Raw genomic sequence first — 20,163 nt, 5'->3', positions numbered from 1 at the left:
AGGAAAAGTTACTTTTCTACAATGGAGTGTCATTGGGTATTGGGTATATTAATCACACTTCATGGTAAACCCTATGCCCAATAATAAATGGTCAAAACAAACCAACCCAGTGGTATTTTTATAGGCTTTTTTTTTTTTAAGATTTCTTTCTTTTTTTTTCTTTTTCTTTCTTTCTTTCTTTCTTCCTTTTTTTGTTTTTGTGTTTTTATGTTTTTGTTTTTATTTTTTCGAGACAGGGTTTCTCTGTGTAGCCCTGGCTTCCTGGAACTCACTCTGTAGACCAGGCTGGCCGAATTATTTTCTTAAATGTCCATCTGCCTGTCTATTTCTGTTCTGTCTCAGTTGCAGTTTCTGTCTCACTGTCTCTATCGGTCTGTATCTCTCTTTGTCTATTACTCTGTCTCTCTGTCTGACTGTCTGTCTGTCTCTCTGTCTCTTTCTGTATCTCTCTTTCTCTCTTTCTCTCTCTCTCTCTCTCTCTCTGAGAGTTTGTGTGTCTAGGACACAGTCTGAAAGAGAATAGAGAAAGAATGATGTTGAGAAGAGAGAGAGAGAGAGACAGAATAGAGATAAGCCAAGCAGATTTTATTTAGGAAATAGCATTTTCTATCAAACCCAAAATTGTATAGGAGATTTCTCAAAATCTTGTAGGAAATTTGTACCGAACGCATTGCAGACTAGGCACTTCTTAAATATTGCACTTAAATAAAGTCTTATTAATTAAAACATCAGCCAGTTTACTTTAATTCCCTCTACTAGGGGTCATTTTTGCCATGTGCATGTTATTGCACCTCCAACTTAGAACATGCCGAGGTTAGTCAGCAGCTGTTTAGAATACCAGTCAGTGACCTATCTGCTGAACTGCTGAGAAAATGTCAAAGCTCAATATACTTTTAGCATGCTAGCCACTAATCAAAAATGAAACATTAATTAGTCAGTACTTGAGAACTTTCATCATCGAGAAGACTTGATCACACTGTAGGATTTAATACTCAAATGGTAGAAATTGATTTTTTATACGGCAATAGAAATTTGAATATAAAAAGCTGAGAAGTGATACAAAGAGTTGCCAGGATTTGGGGTTGGTATATCTTTAGGAAAAGCAAAATTAAGAGTCTTATCAAATCTACTCAAGGAAATAAATTTTATTTGGCAAAAGACCCATGAATATGTAGCTTGGTGTTTCTGTTGTGTGTTTTGCTTTCAAATTTGTCAGGAATTTTGTTAAAAAGTAATTTTATTTCCCCACTGGAGTTTGAATGTCTGTAACTTCACATTAAAGGAAATGAACCAGAGGAATCCGGGCAACCTTGGTCCTTGCTCTTAGCCATGCAAACCTTCTGTGACTCCTTGAGAGTTAGGACGATTCCACACTATGTTAATCCTTTCAAAGTGGAAAGAGCTTTGCCTGGCCGTCTTATGTAATAGCCTTCAAATAGAAAAAATATTGCATAGTGAACCTGTCGCTTCATCTGATTTATGAACGGAGACACTTGTAGTATTTCTGCATCTGCTTATCACCACCCCTGAAAGATGATGTATGGAACAGCTCTTTAGAAACCAAACTCTCAGCCTTCCCAGCCGGGCCAATCAGCCTCTTGCTTTACCCGTGGGGGTTGCAGTGCCCTTCAAACATGACACATTCAACCACTATTTTCTAATGACTCGACAGCCAATAGCTACAGGCAGAAATGGGAAAAAACATATATTCTGATCTCATACAGGCTCTGTAATATCTAATCATCATATAAGAGTGAACTAAAATCAGGAGTGTCCTCAGAGACAAAGCCACCAACCATCTATGAAGTAAAATCACTTCCATCTTTCAGATAAGTACAGAGACCAGAATATCTTTAAAACTTTTTAAGTGTGTGTGTGTGTAGAGGTCAGAGGATAACTTATGGGAGCTGGTTTTCTCCTTCTGCCATGTGGGTTCCAGGAATGGTTTGCTAGCAAGCACCGTTAGCCACCGAGATACCTTACCAGTGTGTGAGTGAAAGATAAAACAACTTTCAAAGACAGAAATCAAAGACGACGTACTTATGACAAGTGGAAATGGAAATAAACTGTGTCTGTGTTGACTCTCTTTCCTGGTGAATAGTTTTTAGTAGGCTTTGATGGAGTATAGGGTCTATGATGGAGGATAGGGTCCATGACTGAGGACAGTATCTTGATCTTTGTGCAGAAGAGCCTAGAAACAGGTATGGAACATGATAGTCACCATGAGACAGTAATTCACTTGGTCATTTTTAACAACAGCTTGTAAACCTCAACATCTATGAACAACATCACATGAAAAGAGAGCAAAATAGTAAGAAAACTGGAAAGCTAATATCTCCAGGAAGCATTTCCTAAATTAGCTTGGAGCAAATGACAATACATGAAGGATAAAAAAGAAAGCAAGCTGCAGAAGAATGAGGGCTGGGGTTTCAAAAATGAAGCCTCTCGCTCTCTTTTTCTAGGAGTCAAGGCAGTAAAAACATCTATATTTCCAATAAGTGATGTGTCACTCTTGGCACAGGCTCTTGGATGGATGGTGCTCGCCAGAATATGATATTGACAAAAACGAAGGAATGCCATGAAGATGCAGCTATAGAACCACATTAAGGAAACTTTTTTTTTTTTCTACAAGAGGTACATGGAGCTGGTACACGCACACTCACACTAGCACTCTAAGCACACTAGCTTGACTTACACCAAGATTGTGGAGAAACATCGAGGATTAAACAAGTCTCAGAAACCTTCCAGATGAACATCAAAGTCAGACGGTGTTAGCAGCTGCTGGCTGCTCAGGAGCCTAAGGCAAGAAACCTAGTGAAAAACATTACAAGACTCTTGCCCACTTCCCTTTCACTTTTATATGAGTAGCGACAAATGAGAAGTTATTGCTGTTGTTTCCCACCTAGTCTTTAAGCCCAATACAAAAATAAGTCAATGTTCTCTAACACTTCTAAAAACAGTTTGAGTAACAATTTTTCTTATGTGATTAAGAAACAAAAGAAATAGATGTCCACATTTACTAAAATCTTATTTTTAGTTACATTCAAAGGAAAATCCAGTCTGGTTTTGTTTGGTGGAAATCTTCAATCTATTTGTTCATTTTCTTTCTCCTATAAAACATCTTTTGGGACAAAAATGCATTGGCAGTGCAAAAAATAAAAAGTCCATAAAACCCAACTAATGATTGGATGGAGCATCTGAGTGAGCGCTTGACTGGGTTATCTACAAGCACAAGAGTCTACTGTCATGTTAGGATAGACTTTGAGCACTACATTCTTGTTTTCATCAAAGAACAAGATGCTGAGTGAGGACATCTTTTCTGGCACACAGCAAGGCTCGGGAATTCCAGAGACGACCCCCACTGCTCTCACTATGCTCTGGATGGTGGCATGATTTGATGGCTTCAAAGACTGGAAAGAGAAATAAGAGCAACATGTTAGGTGAAGCCACTCTCCTCAGGTCTTATCATCACATACAATGAATTTGTTTGAACAGTCCTAGAAAGGCCTACATCATTGAATATTCAGCCCAAGCTCATCTACCTTCAAGGATGTATCATCTATAAAGTGCCTGTGAGGGTCCAGGAATTTTGTAGGTGGTGTCTTTAATCTTCACAACACATTGGTCACATTTTTTTCCCAGAGACTCAGAGAGTTAAATGACATGTCTGAAGTCAAACAGCTGGTAAGTTACAATGAAACTTTGAACCCCTTCTGTTAGCAGGAATCGTTCAATTAGAAACAACTTAGCTCCAACCATGCAATTAATATATTCTCCATGTTTTTAATTAAAACAACAACAGAACTTGTCCCTGACCCTCTATGAACCTTTAAAGAAGTCTAATTAACCCATTAACAGTAACCATCAACCATAAAGGAGAATTTGTTCACTGTTATTAAAATTAAACTAGGTGGAATAAAGGCTAAATATTAATTTACTTTGTAGTTGTCAAAAGGATTAATCTTTCATTCATATTATACAAGTATCCAACTCAGACTACAGATTGGGGTTGACAAGATCACATCATTGACCACTGGGGGTCACTGTTGCTCCATGGGCAATTTAAACTGGGTGGCTTGGTAGTCAAAGATGGACCATGTTCTTTAGGAATGAAGAATGAGGTCTAAGTTTTTCACATGGATGACAGGAGTTTGATCAAGAAAGCCTTGATTCAATCTTTTCTCTGAGAAAACGGAATGCATTTTACTTAGAAAGCAATGTACAGCTCTACCTGCCCTAGAAGTATTGAACATGGTCCCAATCTCAAGCCCAGAATGATCGGAAGAATCCAGAAAAGAAGCTGCAATGCCTGGAAACACAACTCTCCTAGTATTGTTCCTAGGTGGATGTAACTAGTTTTGTTTTAAATACATTTAGAAGCAGAAATTTGAGGACTGAGGTTGTGGCTCAAAAACACTTGCCCACTATCTAAGAGGGCCTGGGTTTGATCCCCAGCTGCCCCTCAAAAAATGGCGGACCATGTGGTACAATCCTGCAATCCTATCTCAGGAGTTCAAGGCCAGTCTCAGCTATGCAGGTAGCTGAAGCTCATCCTCGGGTTACATTATATGAGATTCTCTGCTAAAAGAAAACCAAATAGCAAAACAGGGAATGGTAAATTTGCCAAAAGTAGACAATTTCATTTCAGCTAAAACTTTTATTTCTTATGGCTCAGAGGCTTTTGGATTCATGAACTGGGACTCAAATTCCCAGCCTGTAAAGAACCAGGATGGGAATATGGTGAAGTTAGAGGGTTAAGGGTGCATTCAGGCCAAAGGAAAAGAAAATGATGTAGGAAGCTGATGTACTGTCAGAAAATCAAAGCAAGTCAAAGAAAGAATGGGTGCTGACAGAAGGGGATGTTATCTGAGTCACTCTATCTTTTAATTTCAGTGAAAAGAATTCATACACTACAGTTCAGTTTTTCTAAAGTAATTTTTAAAAACTACTGTCAACAGTATAGGGTTGTTTCTACTCTTGCTTCCTAGTAACTTGAAGAACATCTTTAAAAATAGCTTTAGTTGGCTAATTAAATGGTTAATCAGTTCTAATTGGTTGCAAGACAAGGTATTCTCGACTTGAGTTTTAAAAACTCCTAGTATTTGTACTTTACATATTGTTTGTCCTGTATAAAATGTGTTTACTGGATGAAAATTATTAGAAAAAAAGTGGGGATCAAAAGAGGATTCAAGCCTCTACGAAAATGTCACAGTGATTCCCATTATTCCACATAATTAATATTTATGAATAAAAACAAAGGACCTCCGTGAGCCTGTGAAGTTTACAGGAAGTGCCTCTAGCATTGGAACACAGCAGGGCACATGCTGGCATTAACATGGTTGTTTTCCATTTCTCCTATTGACTGAAAACTATTAGAAAGATTCAGCCTTCCAAGCAGCTCGCTGCTAAAGTGTTAGAGGCAGTGAAAGCCAGTTTGTCAGTTGTTACTCTTTATGGTTAATGTTTAATGCCTGAGTGCCATGTAGTGTAGGTGGCCTTAATTAAATGAGTACTTGAGCAATTGGTATGACTGTGTGCCACCTCCCTCAGTGCCTAGAATAGTATATGTAGACACCGCTGCAATATTGTTAAGTGGCTGAAATACTTAGAAGAGATAGTACACCCTCTGTTTTACCCATTTATGAGGAATAACTCCTATCAACAAAAATAAAAGGTTCTGTGCAAGTGATTTGGCGTAGATATGGAAAATATTCATGGGTGTTACCTAGGGAAAATTCCTGTCTTCTCTCTCTCTCTCTCTCTCTCTCTCTCTCTCTCTCTCTCTCTCTCTCTCTCCAAGTCAGAACGGATGAGTTTAGGAATGAGTATCTGAGTAATCTCCAGTGGGCTCACCAGAATCAGGCTCAAACCCTTGCTTCTGGGGTGTTTTGTATCAGGGACCTCTCACATGACTAGGGAGTATCCCCTATTTTCTTGCTATGGAATCCTCTGATGGAGCTGCCCTTACCAGAAATAGTCACATCATGCATAAGTAATCCATGCTGTCATTTGCTGGTGTGAAGCATCCTGCCAGTAAGAATTGTTTTCGAGCTAGGATCATGTTTCTCATGACTCTTTCTTCTAAGCTTAGAGCTGGTACCACTCACAAGTGGAAGTCTGAGCTCCTCTCTGCACCCATTGTGCTTTTTAACGATGGGGGTGCATCTTCACCACTGTTCATGTGCGACTCTGCTGAGGTTTGTCAACTTTCATGTTTATGGTGTTCATTTTTGTGACCGAGACTACAACTAGAAGATCTTTAACAGCCTATCACTTTGCATTCATTAAGTGTGAATCTCTTTATATGGAGTGTTTCAATTATGTGTTGCCTAATTCTATATCTTTGCAGTTCCCAGCTTTTGCACAGTTCCTTGCAGAACTGACTTCATTCCTCTAACCCTTTTTGGTTTCTTGGATCTCTGTCAGGAACAATGGGTCAAACATTTTCATTTGAAATTTCTGTTTTCCATTGCTGCTAAGGTGGTGAGGGAGACAGAGGCACAGAACTTGGCTCTGCCTATCTGGGTATTTTTTCATCATATGGCATCATTCCGAGAGTCCTTTCTCGGGGAGAACAGATTGGACGTAAGAGCTGGAAGTCAGGGGAAAAAAAATCCAAAGTGTTGCGTCTGTGAATGAAATCTACAGGGCCAGGCTTGCACCTGCCAAGCTGTGGATGCTGTCCTCCAGTTCAATCGGCTCACAGTACGTTAGAAAGGGAGAGGATGTCATCGGCTGAGAGCTTCATTCCTGACCTGGGCCATGAGGTTTCCTCTACACTATTCCAGTCTAGCCCACATGGGTGTGATGGCTCAGAAACTATCTAATTGGAATCAGTGAAAGGGCAAAGCCAGGAATTTGGGAAAGGCAGAACACAGCTGTTCTGAATTATAGAGCAGGTTGTCGACTTTTGCAGACAAAGAACCTATCCATATAGGCTGGGCTTTCACCCAGGAGGCCAAAAACGGGAGGCCCCAAACAGAGGAATTTGGCCTGGGAGAACTTTCCTCTGAGGCTAAATGTATATCTAAAGTCTGAGAGTTCTTTGGCACTTCAGTCATCCCACGTGTGCTGTGCTGATCTGATGAGAGGCCTTCATTTTCCTCCACTGCTCAGGCTGTATTTTAGTTAAATATCCCATTCTGGATGCCACCGCAGGCACTTGCTAACAGCGGTACATATTAACCACCCCTTCCCTTTTGGGAAGAGGATCAGTTCCATCCTCTTTTGTTACTGTACTGACCAAAAGATACAGTCACAAGAGCTTAAAGGGGACCCCTAACACAGGTTAAACGTTAAGCAGTTTCACACAAGGCAACACCAAACTTGCGCTCTCAACTTCGCAAGGGGAAATCTCAAGCTCAGAGAAAAGGCCTCCACGTGTATCTCTGCTACCTGCTGCTATTCCAAGTGTCCATAAGTGTGATGAGGCCTGTTACCACAACAGCCTCTCTTTTCATTCCTTTCTCCCCAGAAAGACGCTCCCTGGAAGAGCTCGTGGGCTGCTGAGCCCAGAGGAGGAGAATCTTCTTTTCAGTTTTGTGATGTCTGAAAAAGGGGCTGAAAACATTTACAAAGCTTTTCTTGCCTCATGGCTTTCCTTGCCTCGAGGCACACTTGCCTTCCCTATGCAGAGCTTCCTTCCACACCAGCGTAGTTAACTCTACTATGCCACTTGGTCTACTCAAAGGCCACCTGTTAATCAACAGCAGAGAGTTCGAGTGCCCGTTCCACGTAGGCCACTTTAGGGTTTCATTTCTCTCCTGTGTTGAAGAAAAATTAATATGTAGAAAGTTTTATCGACTTATCTAAGAGGCCATTAGCATTTAAGTCATGTGGAACCAACATCCAAGCCAAAAGGAATGAACTACTTTGCTGTTTCAAAGAGACTTTTGTGAACAAACAAACAGCTTCACCTTGGACACTGAGATGCACAGAGTCCACCATGGCCTCCACTTCACATGCACGGCATCGGATTCTATGTATTAACATGACCCAAGCTGTTTGATTTCTGCTATGACCAAGCAGGATTAGTTAATTCTGAAAATGCTCAAACTTTGTATGTCTCTCCTTAAATTTATCTCCGTGGTTATTAACTTACCCCCTGGCAACTTCTAGGGATGATTTCTTTACAACACTAGGAACCACAGTGAAGTTCTTCTAAAGAGGCAGTGGGTTCATAAACAGCAAAAGCAAGTACAATGAAGCCAAGGGGCACACATTGGGAAAGACTCGAGAGAGGTGGAAACATCCAGAGTTGGGGGAGGAGAGGCAAATGGGTAGAGCATCTATGTTTGTGTGGTTTCTGGAGCCTGGAGATGGCAGTGAGGAAGGGACAGAAAACAGTTTTGTTTAAGCTACCCAGAAGAAACTCATCTTAAGGGACTAATGGAAGGAGGTTCCTTGGACAAATCCTAAGACCTATCGAAAATCAGCCACTCTGACTTAAAGTCAGCTTTGGATAACATCTCCACTTCTCAGTGTCACAAAGCAAGTGACTCTGTTTTGTACATTCACCATCTTTGTTACACCCATGATTCTGAGTGTCATCCCAGTTGAACAAATTTTGCCTGAGTGCTGAAGGCCCTTTATGATTCTTCTGATAAGATAGGGCACTTGACAGAGCCCTGAACTCATAATCCTTTATGTTTGAACTCCTTTTTAAAGAATTGTTCCTTTATCATGTGTGTGTGTGTGTGTGTGTGTGTGTGTATGTGCATGTGTTTGTGTGATTCGTTTTCATGCACACCAGAAGAGTAAATCAAATCCCATTACAGATGGTTGTGAGACACCATGTGCTTGCTAGGAATTGAACTCAGGATGTCTGGAAAAGCAGCTGGCACTCTTAGCCACTGAGCCATCTCCTATGTTTTAGCTGCCCATGTTTGGATTTTTCAGATAAGAAATTACAAAAAACCCCCTGGAAAGACAACTTTGTAGGGAATGTACAAAGCTCACCTTTCTGAAACAACTAATAAGGAAAATAGGGTTTCAGATGCATTCGCTGGCCCAGAGGCTGACTTGACCTCCGCATGGCCCTTTCTATGCGCATGCCAGTGAGTGCTTCTAGGAGTAGACCTTAGAATATGAATGCAATAATAAAGACCACTGAAGTGAAGCTGACAGTCTAAGAGGCAAAGTAACATTTTCTCTCTTTTTAGACAGCAGCAAAGAACTGATTCATATTTTATAAAAATGTGCTTTTATTCCTTTTTTAAATTCTGTCCATTTGGTCACTGTGTGGTGTGCAGTGGAGATTTAAGCTGTTGCAAGCTGGGATGAAAAGTGAAGCAGTAAGCTGAACTGGCTGCTAGAGGCTGTAACTAACTTTTACTGTAGGGTGTACTGTTTAGGGAGCTGTCGTTTGGACTGGCTTTGAAGGACAGTTGTTGGAGTTGGAAAGACTTCTGAAAATATGCTGAAATAAAATGCAGTCCCCATGCTTCTGAAATAAACAGAGGTAACTTCGGACAGGGTGAGGAGCACCGAGAGATGTCACCACCATTGCATTCTGTTTTGCCTGTGTTTTTTGTGTTTAGCAGTCAAGGGAATGAAACAAACATCTGTTGGCTTTCAAGCCAGTTCACCTCACCAGACCCTGATGCTGACCTGCACTGGGACAGCTCGGCTCACAAGAAACCGCTTATCTAAAAATACTCTATGTCAGATGCCACACCCGTTAGCCCTTCCTCTTGCTTCCACAGTATCCTCCATCCCTCGAGCACCACTCACAGGTCAGCTTCTGACATCTGGGACCTGCTCACTGTGGGCAGGTGTATCTTTACAAGTGACCACACGGCTGGATATATGCCATGTTTGAGGACAAAAAATTGCATTTTGCACACATATGCTTTTCGTAGTCTTCATACCTCGTATTTCATTTAACAATCATCAAAGAAAACCCAAGCATAACCACATTGCCAATCTTGTTATACTTTAGAATGTTATAAAGGTCTGAATAGAGGTTCCTAAATGAAAGTGTACACTTAGCATACTTTTCTACCCCGTGCAAACATTAAGTGAGCACAGGTGAAGGATGGCGGCTACCTTTGGCATGGGGAACTGGCAGGCTCCGGAACAGTAGTAAGCATCAAATGACTTGGGGGAGATAATCCATTCGCTCCAGCCAATATCAGCAAAGTCCACTTTAAGGTACCTCCTGGCACAGTTCCGAGGTTCAATCCACTGCTTTCGCCTCGCCTTCTTCAGGGTCTGCTCATCAAACTGCAGTGTCTGTCCCTTCTGATGGGACCCTTTCCTCTGCTTCTTTTTGTTCCTGCTCTTCTCAGGGGGCTGAGTCTGAAGGCTCTTATAAGGCTTCCTCTCCTCCCATACTCCATCCTCCTTGTACTGATACTCTGCCCCAGGTAGCTCATTGTTCTGCAATGGCAACAAGATCCCAGTAGAGCGCTTCTTCCTCCTCTCAGCTGAGAGGGCTTCTCTGACATGGCTATCTAGTCTGGGCACAGTTCCCACTGTAAAATCTCGGTGTCTCTGTAAGCTGGATACCACGCTTTCTGGCTCAGAAATGGCAGCATCGTTGGCATATACCAAGATATAAGGTTCCGGGGAAAGCAGTATCCTCTTGGGAAGCTCATGTGCTCTGGAGGTAATGTTAAATCCTATGAGAAACTCCTCATTCTGCTTGGCCTTCCTTAAGAGCTGAGTGATGTCTTTTGACAGCCAAGACACACTGTCTCTATAAGGTTTGGCTACATCTACAGACAGACGACCCAAGAGCTGGCTTTGGTTGGATTTGAGGATCCATGCAGAGAGATCTATCTGGATGTGTTGCCTCTGAGCATGATGGGAGCATCCTTGGGGTTCTGGACAGCTCAAGCTCATGTTCACTAATTCTCCAATATAGAAATACAGCGTGGCTGACAAAACGTTTTCAGACTTGGTTAGAGAAGTCAGATTGAAAGTGTGCAACCCCTTTCTTTGAAGAATTCCTAGGAAAGAAAAGGAGAGAAACAGGAGTAAACAGGAACTACTATTTTGTACAGCATTCAAAATTCAACTAAAAATAAATCAGTGCTCTAAGTGTAACAGCTAAAGCCATGAAATCCTCAGAAGAAGGAAACATGGGTGGGGGGAATCTTCATGACTTTAGACTTGGTAACAGTTTCATGCATATGCCACCAAATGCGTTCAGCAAAAGGGAAAACAGGTCAACTAATAAAAGTTTAAAAGTAAAATGGATTTTATCAAATTAACATGTCTGGAGGTTGAAGGTAAGGACCAAGAAAATGGAAGGATGCTCCACAAAATGGGATGTAATCTTTGCTGTAAAATACTTGCTGTCTATGAATCTCAACTTTTAGTAGCCAGAATACAATACTCAAGTAGTGGTTTTAATCCAGCAACAGAGATGCTGATATCTGCAGAGGACCTGAAAAGATATGTCTCCAATCTATCTCTATATATCAAATATATATATGGATATATGGTATGGATGTGAGAACATGCAGAGAATCATCAGGGAAATAAAAATTGAAACCTCAGTCATGTGATACACACTATAGTAGTATGGCTATCACAAACAACAACCAAAAGGCTCAAATACAAGAAAGGTTGTGGAAAGAAACTGGAACTCTCTCTAATTATTAGAGTAGATATAAATGGATTCAACTGCTGGTGAACACACTTTGGTATTTCCTCAAAAATCCTAACAAGGAAATTAACATGTGATAAAACAGTTCCTCAGAAACTGGAGACAGGCACTCAAGTAAGTGTATACAGAGTAGCCAAAGGTAGAACCAGTCCAAACCAGTCCAAACGGCCATCATAGACACCTGTGACTTCTCTAAGCTAGATACCATACTTTTTGGCTCAGAAATGGCAGCATCATTGGTATATAGCAAGATATAAGGCTCCTGGACTTCCTTAAGAGCTGAGTGATGCCTTTGACAGCCAAGACATGCTGTCACTATATAGTTTGACCACATCTACAGACAACTGACCCCAAGAGTTGGCCTTTGATTGCTGAGCAGATAAATAACTTGGGGTGCATTTATAAAACAGAACACTGTTACTGTGAAAAAGGAATACTAATATGTGTTTAAAACATGGATGGACCTGGAAAAGTTAAGCAAGACAAAGAAACCACATCTCAAAGCTCACTCACTGTTCAATTTCATTTGCACACGGTTAAAATAGTTAAATCCATAATGATTGGAGCAGAGGGCCTCCCTGGGGGCAAGAGGCAACAGGGAACAAGTGAAGAAGGTCCCTGATTGTTCTGAGGCTTTATTTCAGGTTGATGGAAAATTTGGGAAACAGGTCAGAATTTGCAATGGTGCAGCATCCTAAAGACATTAATTCCCATCCATTCCCTTTAAAATAGTTAATTTCATGTTGTGTGAATTCCCCTTCAGTGAAAAAGAGCAAGGAGTAGTATATGGTAGTTTTTGGAGGGGGAAAACAGAACAGATTCCATGCAGCCTCTTGGTTTTAGGTGGTTTCTATTAGGAAAACTCTCCAAACTGACAGGAGCTAATTTAAAAGGTAGAAAAGCTTTTCTAGTTTGTTTGTTCTTTGCTGATGCAGCATAAATGTGTGGAAACTATGATACACTAGTACACTTAGTGTGTGTGGTAGTGAGGGACGGGTGAGCTCTGGGGAATACCAAGATGGTATCTCATCAGACCGTCCTTCTTCACAGCTGCCTCGGTGACCCAGTTACTCATCCTTCTAGTGCAAGCACAGGGTTTCCGATTTGAACTGGATTTAATTATGGACTTGGTCCCTTATTAACTTTGCAACTCTGGGCGAGCTAATGTTCTCATTCATAAAAACAGAAAGATCATTGCCACAGACACTTAGAAACTGTTTTGGATAAAGAACATGAGCTTCCTATTGGGTCACAAGACCACGGAGAGCACTATGGAAGCCTGGCATCTTTGAATCCATGTTTTATCTCTCCTTTACTCTCGATCAGATTCCTGACCAATGGAACTCAGACTCATTACTGGCTAAGGGACTATCTGCCTGAAATCTGGTGGTGCAGGCTGACAAAGCCCAAATATACTCAACCTGTCTCATTCCCCTTCAAGTAGGAAGGCATAGAGAAAAGAGCAAATATGGTGCTTCATTATCAGCTTATCCAGTGCCACATTCATGACCCCTCCTCCATGGGGGCCTTGCAGGTCTCCAGTCAGAATCCCAGACAGGCAGTCACATTGAATCTCAGCAAAATGGAAACCTTAGAGACTAGTTGACCTTATGATGGGGTTATCACCTAAAACAGAGCGATCATCTCATCGTGGTGGATACTAAAACTGTCCCTATACTCCTATAGGAGAAATAATTTTGGGAAATATAATGTCCTTTCAAAAGATAAGGATTCACCCAGAGTCACTAGAACTGAGCCAATGCACACAGACAGGCCACAATTTGTCCAGGACTTCTCACTTATGCATACCCTTTGCGTGTTGCACCATTTTTTCCCCTCTCTGGAAACCTGAAGCTCATGTCTGTACTCTGAAGATGAGCTGAGATGTCTGTTATTGTCATATTACAAATCACTTGCCTACTTTACCACTATTACTTTTCCATCAGGATTGTTGTGTGAAGAGCCACATCTAATTTGTTGGAAGCCACCAAGCTAGTCTTTGGCTAAAGTGTCTATCTCCAATGTCATCATAATTAATGGGATGTGTTTAGTGTTCATAAAAGTTCTAATGTTTCTTAAATTAGTAAATTAGTATTATGATCTAAGTCTGTACTTATAATATGTCATTATTATAAGAATTATGGCTTCTTCTGTCTACTTTACAAAACATGGACTGGCTGAGTAAGATCTTAGAATTTGGATACTGTGACGGAAAAAATTAGCCACGCCTTTAAAATGTAACAACATAGCGTTGTTGTCTGAAGTTCAGCATTGAATTCAAGCTCTAAACGTAAATGGTTCAAGAAAAATGAGTGAAGTCGCTAAAGCACATTTTTCATTCTTATATGTGAGAAATACGTAACTGAAAGAGCAGGAAGCTAGTTAGTAAGGGTAGAAACCAGTTCTCACAGGATCACCTAATGAGTCATGGCCAGGCTGAGGTTGGACCAAAAGAATTCCACCCCTGGGGTCTGTCTCAGAGTGCCCGCCTCCATGCACTTGTTCCATATACATACTTATTTCAGAAACACACACGCAATCATGAAATTATGTTCTTGATCAAAAACATGCTTCAGCAAAAACAAATCATTTTTATAAAGATGTGGAAACTTAAAATGAGTTCATCAGGTCCCCAAGCGCTGGGTAAGTGCAATGGGAAACATATTTTGCTCATTTCTAACATTGTGTGAAGCAAAAGGAGAAAACTGCCATTTGTACACATTTGTATGATCCATGACACTGGAGTAATATCTTACAGACCTCTGTAACGAAGCCACGGCATCAGGCTGTCCAGGGGCTCTGCCCGGAATTCAGCCTAGTCACCACAACATACACTTTTCCCCAAACTCCACACAGCTGAGGGGCATTTAAAATACAAGGCAGAGAACACGCCCTGTTTCTAATACATGGCAATGAACGGTTACCCACAAACACATTAGTGGGGGATGGATGAGCACCCAAGGATGGGATGTCATTGGCTCACTTGGTAAGCTCATCTTGCTTCTTCCTGCCACCACCCATCTGCAATCTTCAGTCTCAATTGAATCTCAGAATTCTGTCACATTGCCTTCACCCATCTCCCTCATTTCAGCCCAGTGCATCATCTCAAAGTTACAGCCTCATAATCAAGACTCAGACACACTGTAGCTAATTCCTAAACTCCCAATGTGCTGGACTCTTCACCTATAAAGCCAATGTAGTAGTGCTACCTACAGAGCTATTATGAGGCTTCATTACAAGAACTCCCATAAAGGACTCAATACACAGGCTCATTAAACATCAGCTAACCAGAACTACGCTGTCTGTGATGGTTGTATCTAATCGATACATGCTGGAAATATACGATACTCCCCGGATTTCAAAGACCTCATACAGACAAGAATGCAGCGTATTGCACGCGTATACTAAAGAGTTTCATGGGGTTGAACAAATGAGTGTACAGCAGTAGTTAAGTGTCATGCAAACACCGGTAAGGAACCTCCCACCATGGCCACGAAAGAAACTCTTGAACGCTGGTAAGAAGAGGGGTTCAGGAAGAAAAAGAAGGGAGACAAGACAAGTAACTTGGGGGTAAAATGACTAAAACTCATTATATAAGTTATGAAATTGTAAGGGTAAAATGTTTAAAGAGAGAGATAAATTCTCCCCACAAGAAGTTCATGGCGATTACTAAGCATTTACTTTCTGACTTTTTCTACTTTTAGATCTTAAAATAATTTAACTTCCAAAATATTTTTATTGCAATAAGATCTCAAACTACAGCTCAGGCTAGACTCGAACTTGGTTTTACACTGAACTCACACAGCAAGCCTCCTGCCTCAGCCTCTGAAATGCTAGGACTATAGGCATAAGCCACCCCACCAAACCTTCAAATAATTGTTTTCTTGAAATGAAAAATAAATTAGGAATTTTGTATGTGTTTCTACTCATCCACAGTTCTTACACAACTCTCCTTATACACTTAGGTATCTAAGTTTCAGTATCAGTGGGAGGAAAGTATGTTAACATCCACTTTCGTATTCCTAAGTATGCAGACACATGCATTTAAATGTCTAATCAAAGATCTAAAATGCACTTGAACACTTTTCTAAGTGTCAATAACATTGTAGTATAAATAAAAAGATAGACTTTATTAGCTTACAAAATTAGCTCATGCACCTTCAGTTACCTAGCAGCAAATACCAACTGCCCACTGCACCTAACACATGCATATGGGGCAGCATGCTTGATCCTGGCATTCTCATCTTACTTACTGATACAGAGAAAAGTAACTGAGAACATAATGGAGATGAAGGGTTTGGAAAGCACATCACAGCTCCGGCTTTGGATTGAATAAAGAAGAATATCTGACAGGGGGCTGGGGAGATGGCTCAGTGGTTAAGAGCACTAACTGCTCTTCCAGAGGTCCTGAGTTGGTTCCTAGCAACCACATGGTGGCTCACAGCCATCTGTAATGGACACCCTCTTCTGGTGTGTTTGAAGACAGCTACAGTGTACTCATAGGGATAAAATAAATAAATCTTTTTTTTAAAAAAGAACATCTGACAGGGAGGAAGAACAAAAGGATAAACAGTTACCCAAGAATTGCTTGTTTTCTTTTAATTTTTAATTAAATACACTTTCAAATGTTAACATTCATTTAATTTTATTTTATATGCATGGTTTTTTTTTGTTTGTTTGTTTGCATATATGCCTAGGCACTATTTGGGTGCCTGTTACCTGTAAGTCCAGAAGAGGGCTTCAAATACCCTGGAACTAGAATTACAGGCAGTTGTAAGTAATTTCCAGGTCCCCTGGAACAGAACCCAGTTCTCTTAACCATGGAGGCACATCTCCATTAAAATATACATTAAATTGAAATATAACTTTATCACTTCTCCCCTTAAACTTCCTTTCTCCAATCTCTTCAATGTTCCTGCCTTCCTCTTCTCATGTCCTCTTGTGCTGGATAGGTTTATGTCAACTTGACATAGGCTAGAGTTATCTGAGAGGAAGACATATTAATTTAAAAACTATCTCCATAAGATTGGGCCTCAGGCAGTGCTGTAGAGTACTTTCATATGTAGTGATGGGAGAGGGTCCAGCCCATATGGGTGGTGCCATTCCAAGGCTGGTGGTCCTGGGTTCTATAAGAAAGCAAGCTGAGCAAGCCATGGAGAGCGAGCCAGTGAGCAGCACTCCTCCATGGCCTCTGCATCAGCTCCTGCCTCCAGGTTCCTGTTCTGTTTGAGTTCCTCTCCTGACTTCCTTGATGATGAAACCAAACAAACCCTTCCCTTCCCAAGGTGCTTTGGCCATAATGTTTCATTACAATAATGATAACCATAACTAAGAACTCCTTCTTTTTCACACACACACACACACACACACACACACACACACACACACACACACACACACACAAATACTATACAAATATATAAATAAAACCTGCTGAATCCATGAGTCCATTTTTGGTGTGTGTGTGCATGTGTTTTTAGGGTTGACCATGTTGTGCTGGATAATTGATTAGGGAGTGTATCCTTAGGAGAGGTTTATCTCAATCTCTCACAGCAGTCATATAGCAGTTCCCTATAGTTCTTGTCTAGAGATGGACCCTGTGATATCTCTGACATGCTCTCCCTTTGGTGTGAGCATATATATTGACACTTATCATTTAGACCTTGTGTGTGCAGCCTACTTCTAACAGAAGAATATCTCCTGGTCTTCTGGCTTCTATAAACACTCTTCCTCCTTTCCCACAGCATTCCCTGAGAAATGGATGCCGGAGCCATCTGACATATGTATCCACTGGGATCGAAATCTCTACGATCCGCTGATCTCCTCACTGTGTTTAGTTGTAGTTCTTCAGTGGTCTCCACGTACTGTAGAGAGAAGCTTCATCACTGAGGAGTGATAACTACATCTTTTAAGAGGCCAGATGCCCCTGGAGCTAGGTGGTTGTGAGGCACCAGGTTGGAGGGGAGGGGTGTGCTAAGGTGCTGGGTGAAGCAAAATCCAATCCTATCCAAGAGCAGGATGCACTTTTTAGTCTCTAAGCCATCTCCCCAGGCCCATGGATAATCAATGTGAGAGGCTTCAGAAAGATCAAGACGTGTCTTTTCAGTGCTGTAGTGAGACTGGCATCTAAGAGTCATAGCTGAATTGAAGCTAGTTCCAAACTCATGTAAGTCATGACTCTGACTTAACTGTAAAGCATCTATGGGGCATTCAGGTAGGCAGTCGCAAGTCTTCTACTGCTTTTGGAGAGTCCTCACACTGTGGCAGAGGGTGTTCAGGAACCACAGAATGTCTTAGTACTCTTGGAAGACTGCAAAAAAGCAGCAGATTTCTTTCTACATAGAAGGTAGTGGCTGTTTTGGGTTTTTAATAAAAACGGCTACCAATAGGTGGCGCCATTTTCATTCTATTTGGTGGCAACTCGGATTTTCCTCCCCACTGCACTTTGGTCAATGTTGCCAATTACAACCTTGTGTTCTGACTTTAAATCATTTCTGAGAACTGCAAGGTGGGTCTCTGTACTGGAGCTTGAACCTAGGGTCTTGAGCAAGCCAGATAAGCTCCTCTACTGAGCTAGTACCCAGTACTGAGATTTTTTTTTTTCCTTGAAAGCAAAGGCAAGCTTATTTTGACAATCCATTTCCCTTGGCTAGGACACTGTCTCTGTGATCACTTCTTCATGACTCCTTCCTGACAAGGTGTTCTCCTTGCTGACAGGGCCATGGTTTGTTCTGTATTTTCCTAACTTTAGGGTAGGGCTTGACCCTTCAGCAGAATTCATTAAGTGATTTTTATTTTGTTGTGCAAAAGAGATACGACACTTTTATTCACTTGCTACATAATGAAGGAGCACAGAAGTCAGCTGGCTCCCTAGCTAGAAGGGGGAGCTGGGGTTGCCTGTTTCCTGCAGTGATCTTTCTAAGGGGTTTGATTATTAAATAAAGGTGGAAGATGCATTTCTGTTTCTACCTGAAAAACAAAGCCAAAATTGAGCTTAGGGAGTAGACTCTAATTTGAGGAAGGGTTTGTAATTAGGCTATAATTTAGGGGGTCTCGGGACCATTTTGTTCCCCTTTTGTTCAGCCACCCTCCATGACTTAGCTGATACAGTACCTCAGGAGCTAAGTAAAAGAAGTCCCCGTTCACACTGACCCACACAGACCTCTTCAAAGGGAATTAGCAGATACAATGAAAAGCTTTCTATGTAAAGTCTGATTTTAAAGCAAATAGGCTAAATGAAAGCTTGATGATTAGTTAAATCCTCAGGAAGGGGGGGAAAAAACTTTCAATCATACTGAAAGTATGCAACTAAGCACAGGTCTCCACATCAACTTCTTTCTCCAAAGGAAGTTGACTTGCTAGAAAGGTCCAGTGCCTAGGGTGGTGGCTGCAGGTGGGGGCAGCACACAAAAGGCATTGGTTGTGGCCAGTGACTTAGGCCCCATTTGTGCAGGCTACTTTCCTTTTTTTCTGACAGAGGCTCTGAAACAAACGTGAAGCATGGCATTTTGTGTTGTTTTGAAGTCTCAGTAAAATAATTAAGTTTTGTGCGATCCCCAAACAGCCATTCTCTATGTCCAGAGAAAAGCACCAGCCTAAGATGGGATAATGTGTGTGCTCCTAGAGTGGAAAAATGTTCACTAATGTTTTATGTGCACAGAGCTTTCACCCAAGGGCATTTCTAGACTGACAACTCCCCAGGGAGGCAGGCAGACAGGTCCTGAGACAATTTGAACACCTATTGCTTCATTTGTTCAATGTGTCAAATAGACAACTGTTAAATTTACCAAGTTCAAGTGTTTTCTACTTAACACCAAAGTGAAGAGTGTGTCAGGTAAGTTCAAATTCCCCAAAGCTGATAAAAACCATTCTTAGTCTGAGTACCCTCTACTTTTTCCTTCTTGTTCATTTTTTAAAAATAATTATTTAAAGCAGATATTTTATGAAGTAGAATATTCTCATTTCCTATGTTCATGATAACATGCCCTACTTGAAATTATTTTAAGGCTAAGTTATTTTTAAAGATGGTGTTCATGGCTGGGAGCTTTGCTACTCTCTTTTCTGATCTTGCAACTTAAACACTGTATTCAATTCAACTGAGATGCTTATTGAGTTCAAACCATAGGGCAAACGTTGGCAGGTCCCCCAAACTGTGGAGGCAAAATGAGCTAGAGACCCTACCTTCCAAAGGCTGACTAGGTAAGTAAATCCTTGCTCTCTTCTCTCTCATTTTAACACGCACATTAGATTGAAAGTGTGTGTGAGAGAGGCAAGCAATTTGGATACAACATTTCTGTGGAAGCCTCCATTGAGGGATAATGTGGCTATTTTTCAAAGCAGAGATTTCTTTTTCATGTATCTAAGCCTCGTAAGTGAAATGACTGTGGTGTTTGTCCAATCCTCCTTCAAGCTACTTTATGTGCCTCTTCTCATGGCAACAGTAGCTTTAAAGTGCTTGGGCAAAATTATCATACTGTATTACTAACTACAGCTAAGTCTCTTTATTTTACTAAGTAAGGGACTGTCAAATGCCATATATATATATACAT

General features: G+C 41.0%; 1 protein-coding gene across 1 annotated transcript in view; it reads right to left on the bottom strand.

Annotated features, from left to right (window-relative positions):
• Window positions 1-1,316: 1,316 nt before the first annotated feature.
• Window positions 1,317-20,163, bottom strand: part of Bmp3 (bone morphogenetic protein 3) — a 26,628-nt gene continuing 7,781 nt past the window's right edge. Inside the window, exons 2-3 of the mRNA XM_031336904.1 lie at window positions 10,048-10,952; window positions 1,317-3,410 (exon numbers count right to left, since the gene is read on the bottom strand). Coding sequence (XP_031192764.1) covers window positions 3,219-3,410; window positions 10,048-10,952 — 1,097 coding nt within the window. The 3' untranslated portion in view covers window positions 1,317-3,218. The remainder of the gene's footprint in view (window positions 3,411-10,047; window positions 10,953-20,163) is intronic.

The sequence above is a fragment of the Mastomys coucha genome, unplaced genomic scaffold (genome assembly GCF_008632895.1).
Source record: "Mastomys coucha isolate ucsf_1 unplaced genomic scaffold, UCSF_Mcou_1 pScaffold22, whole genome shotgun sequence".
In the NCBI taxonomy this organism is placed as follows: Eukaryota; Metazoa; Chordata; class Mammalia; order Rodentia; family Muridae; genus Mastomys; species Mastomys coucha.
This window is presented reverse-complemented; position numbering and strand designations above follow the sequence as displayed.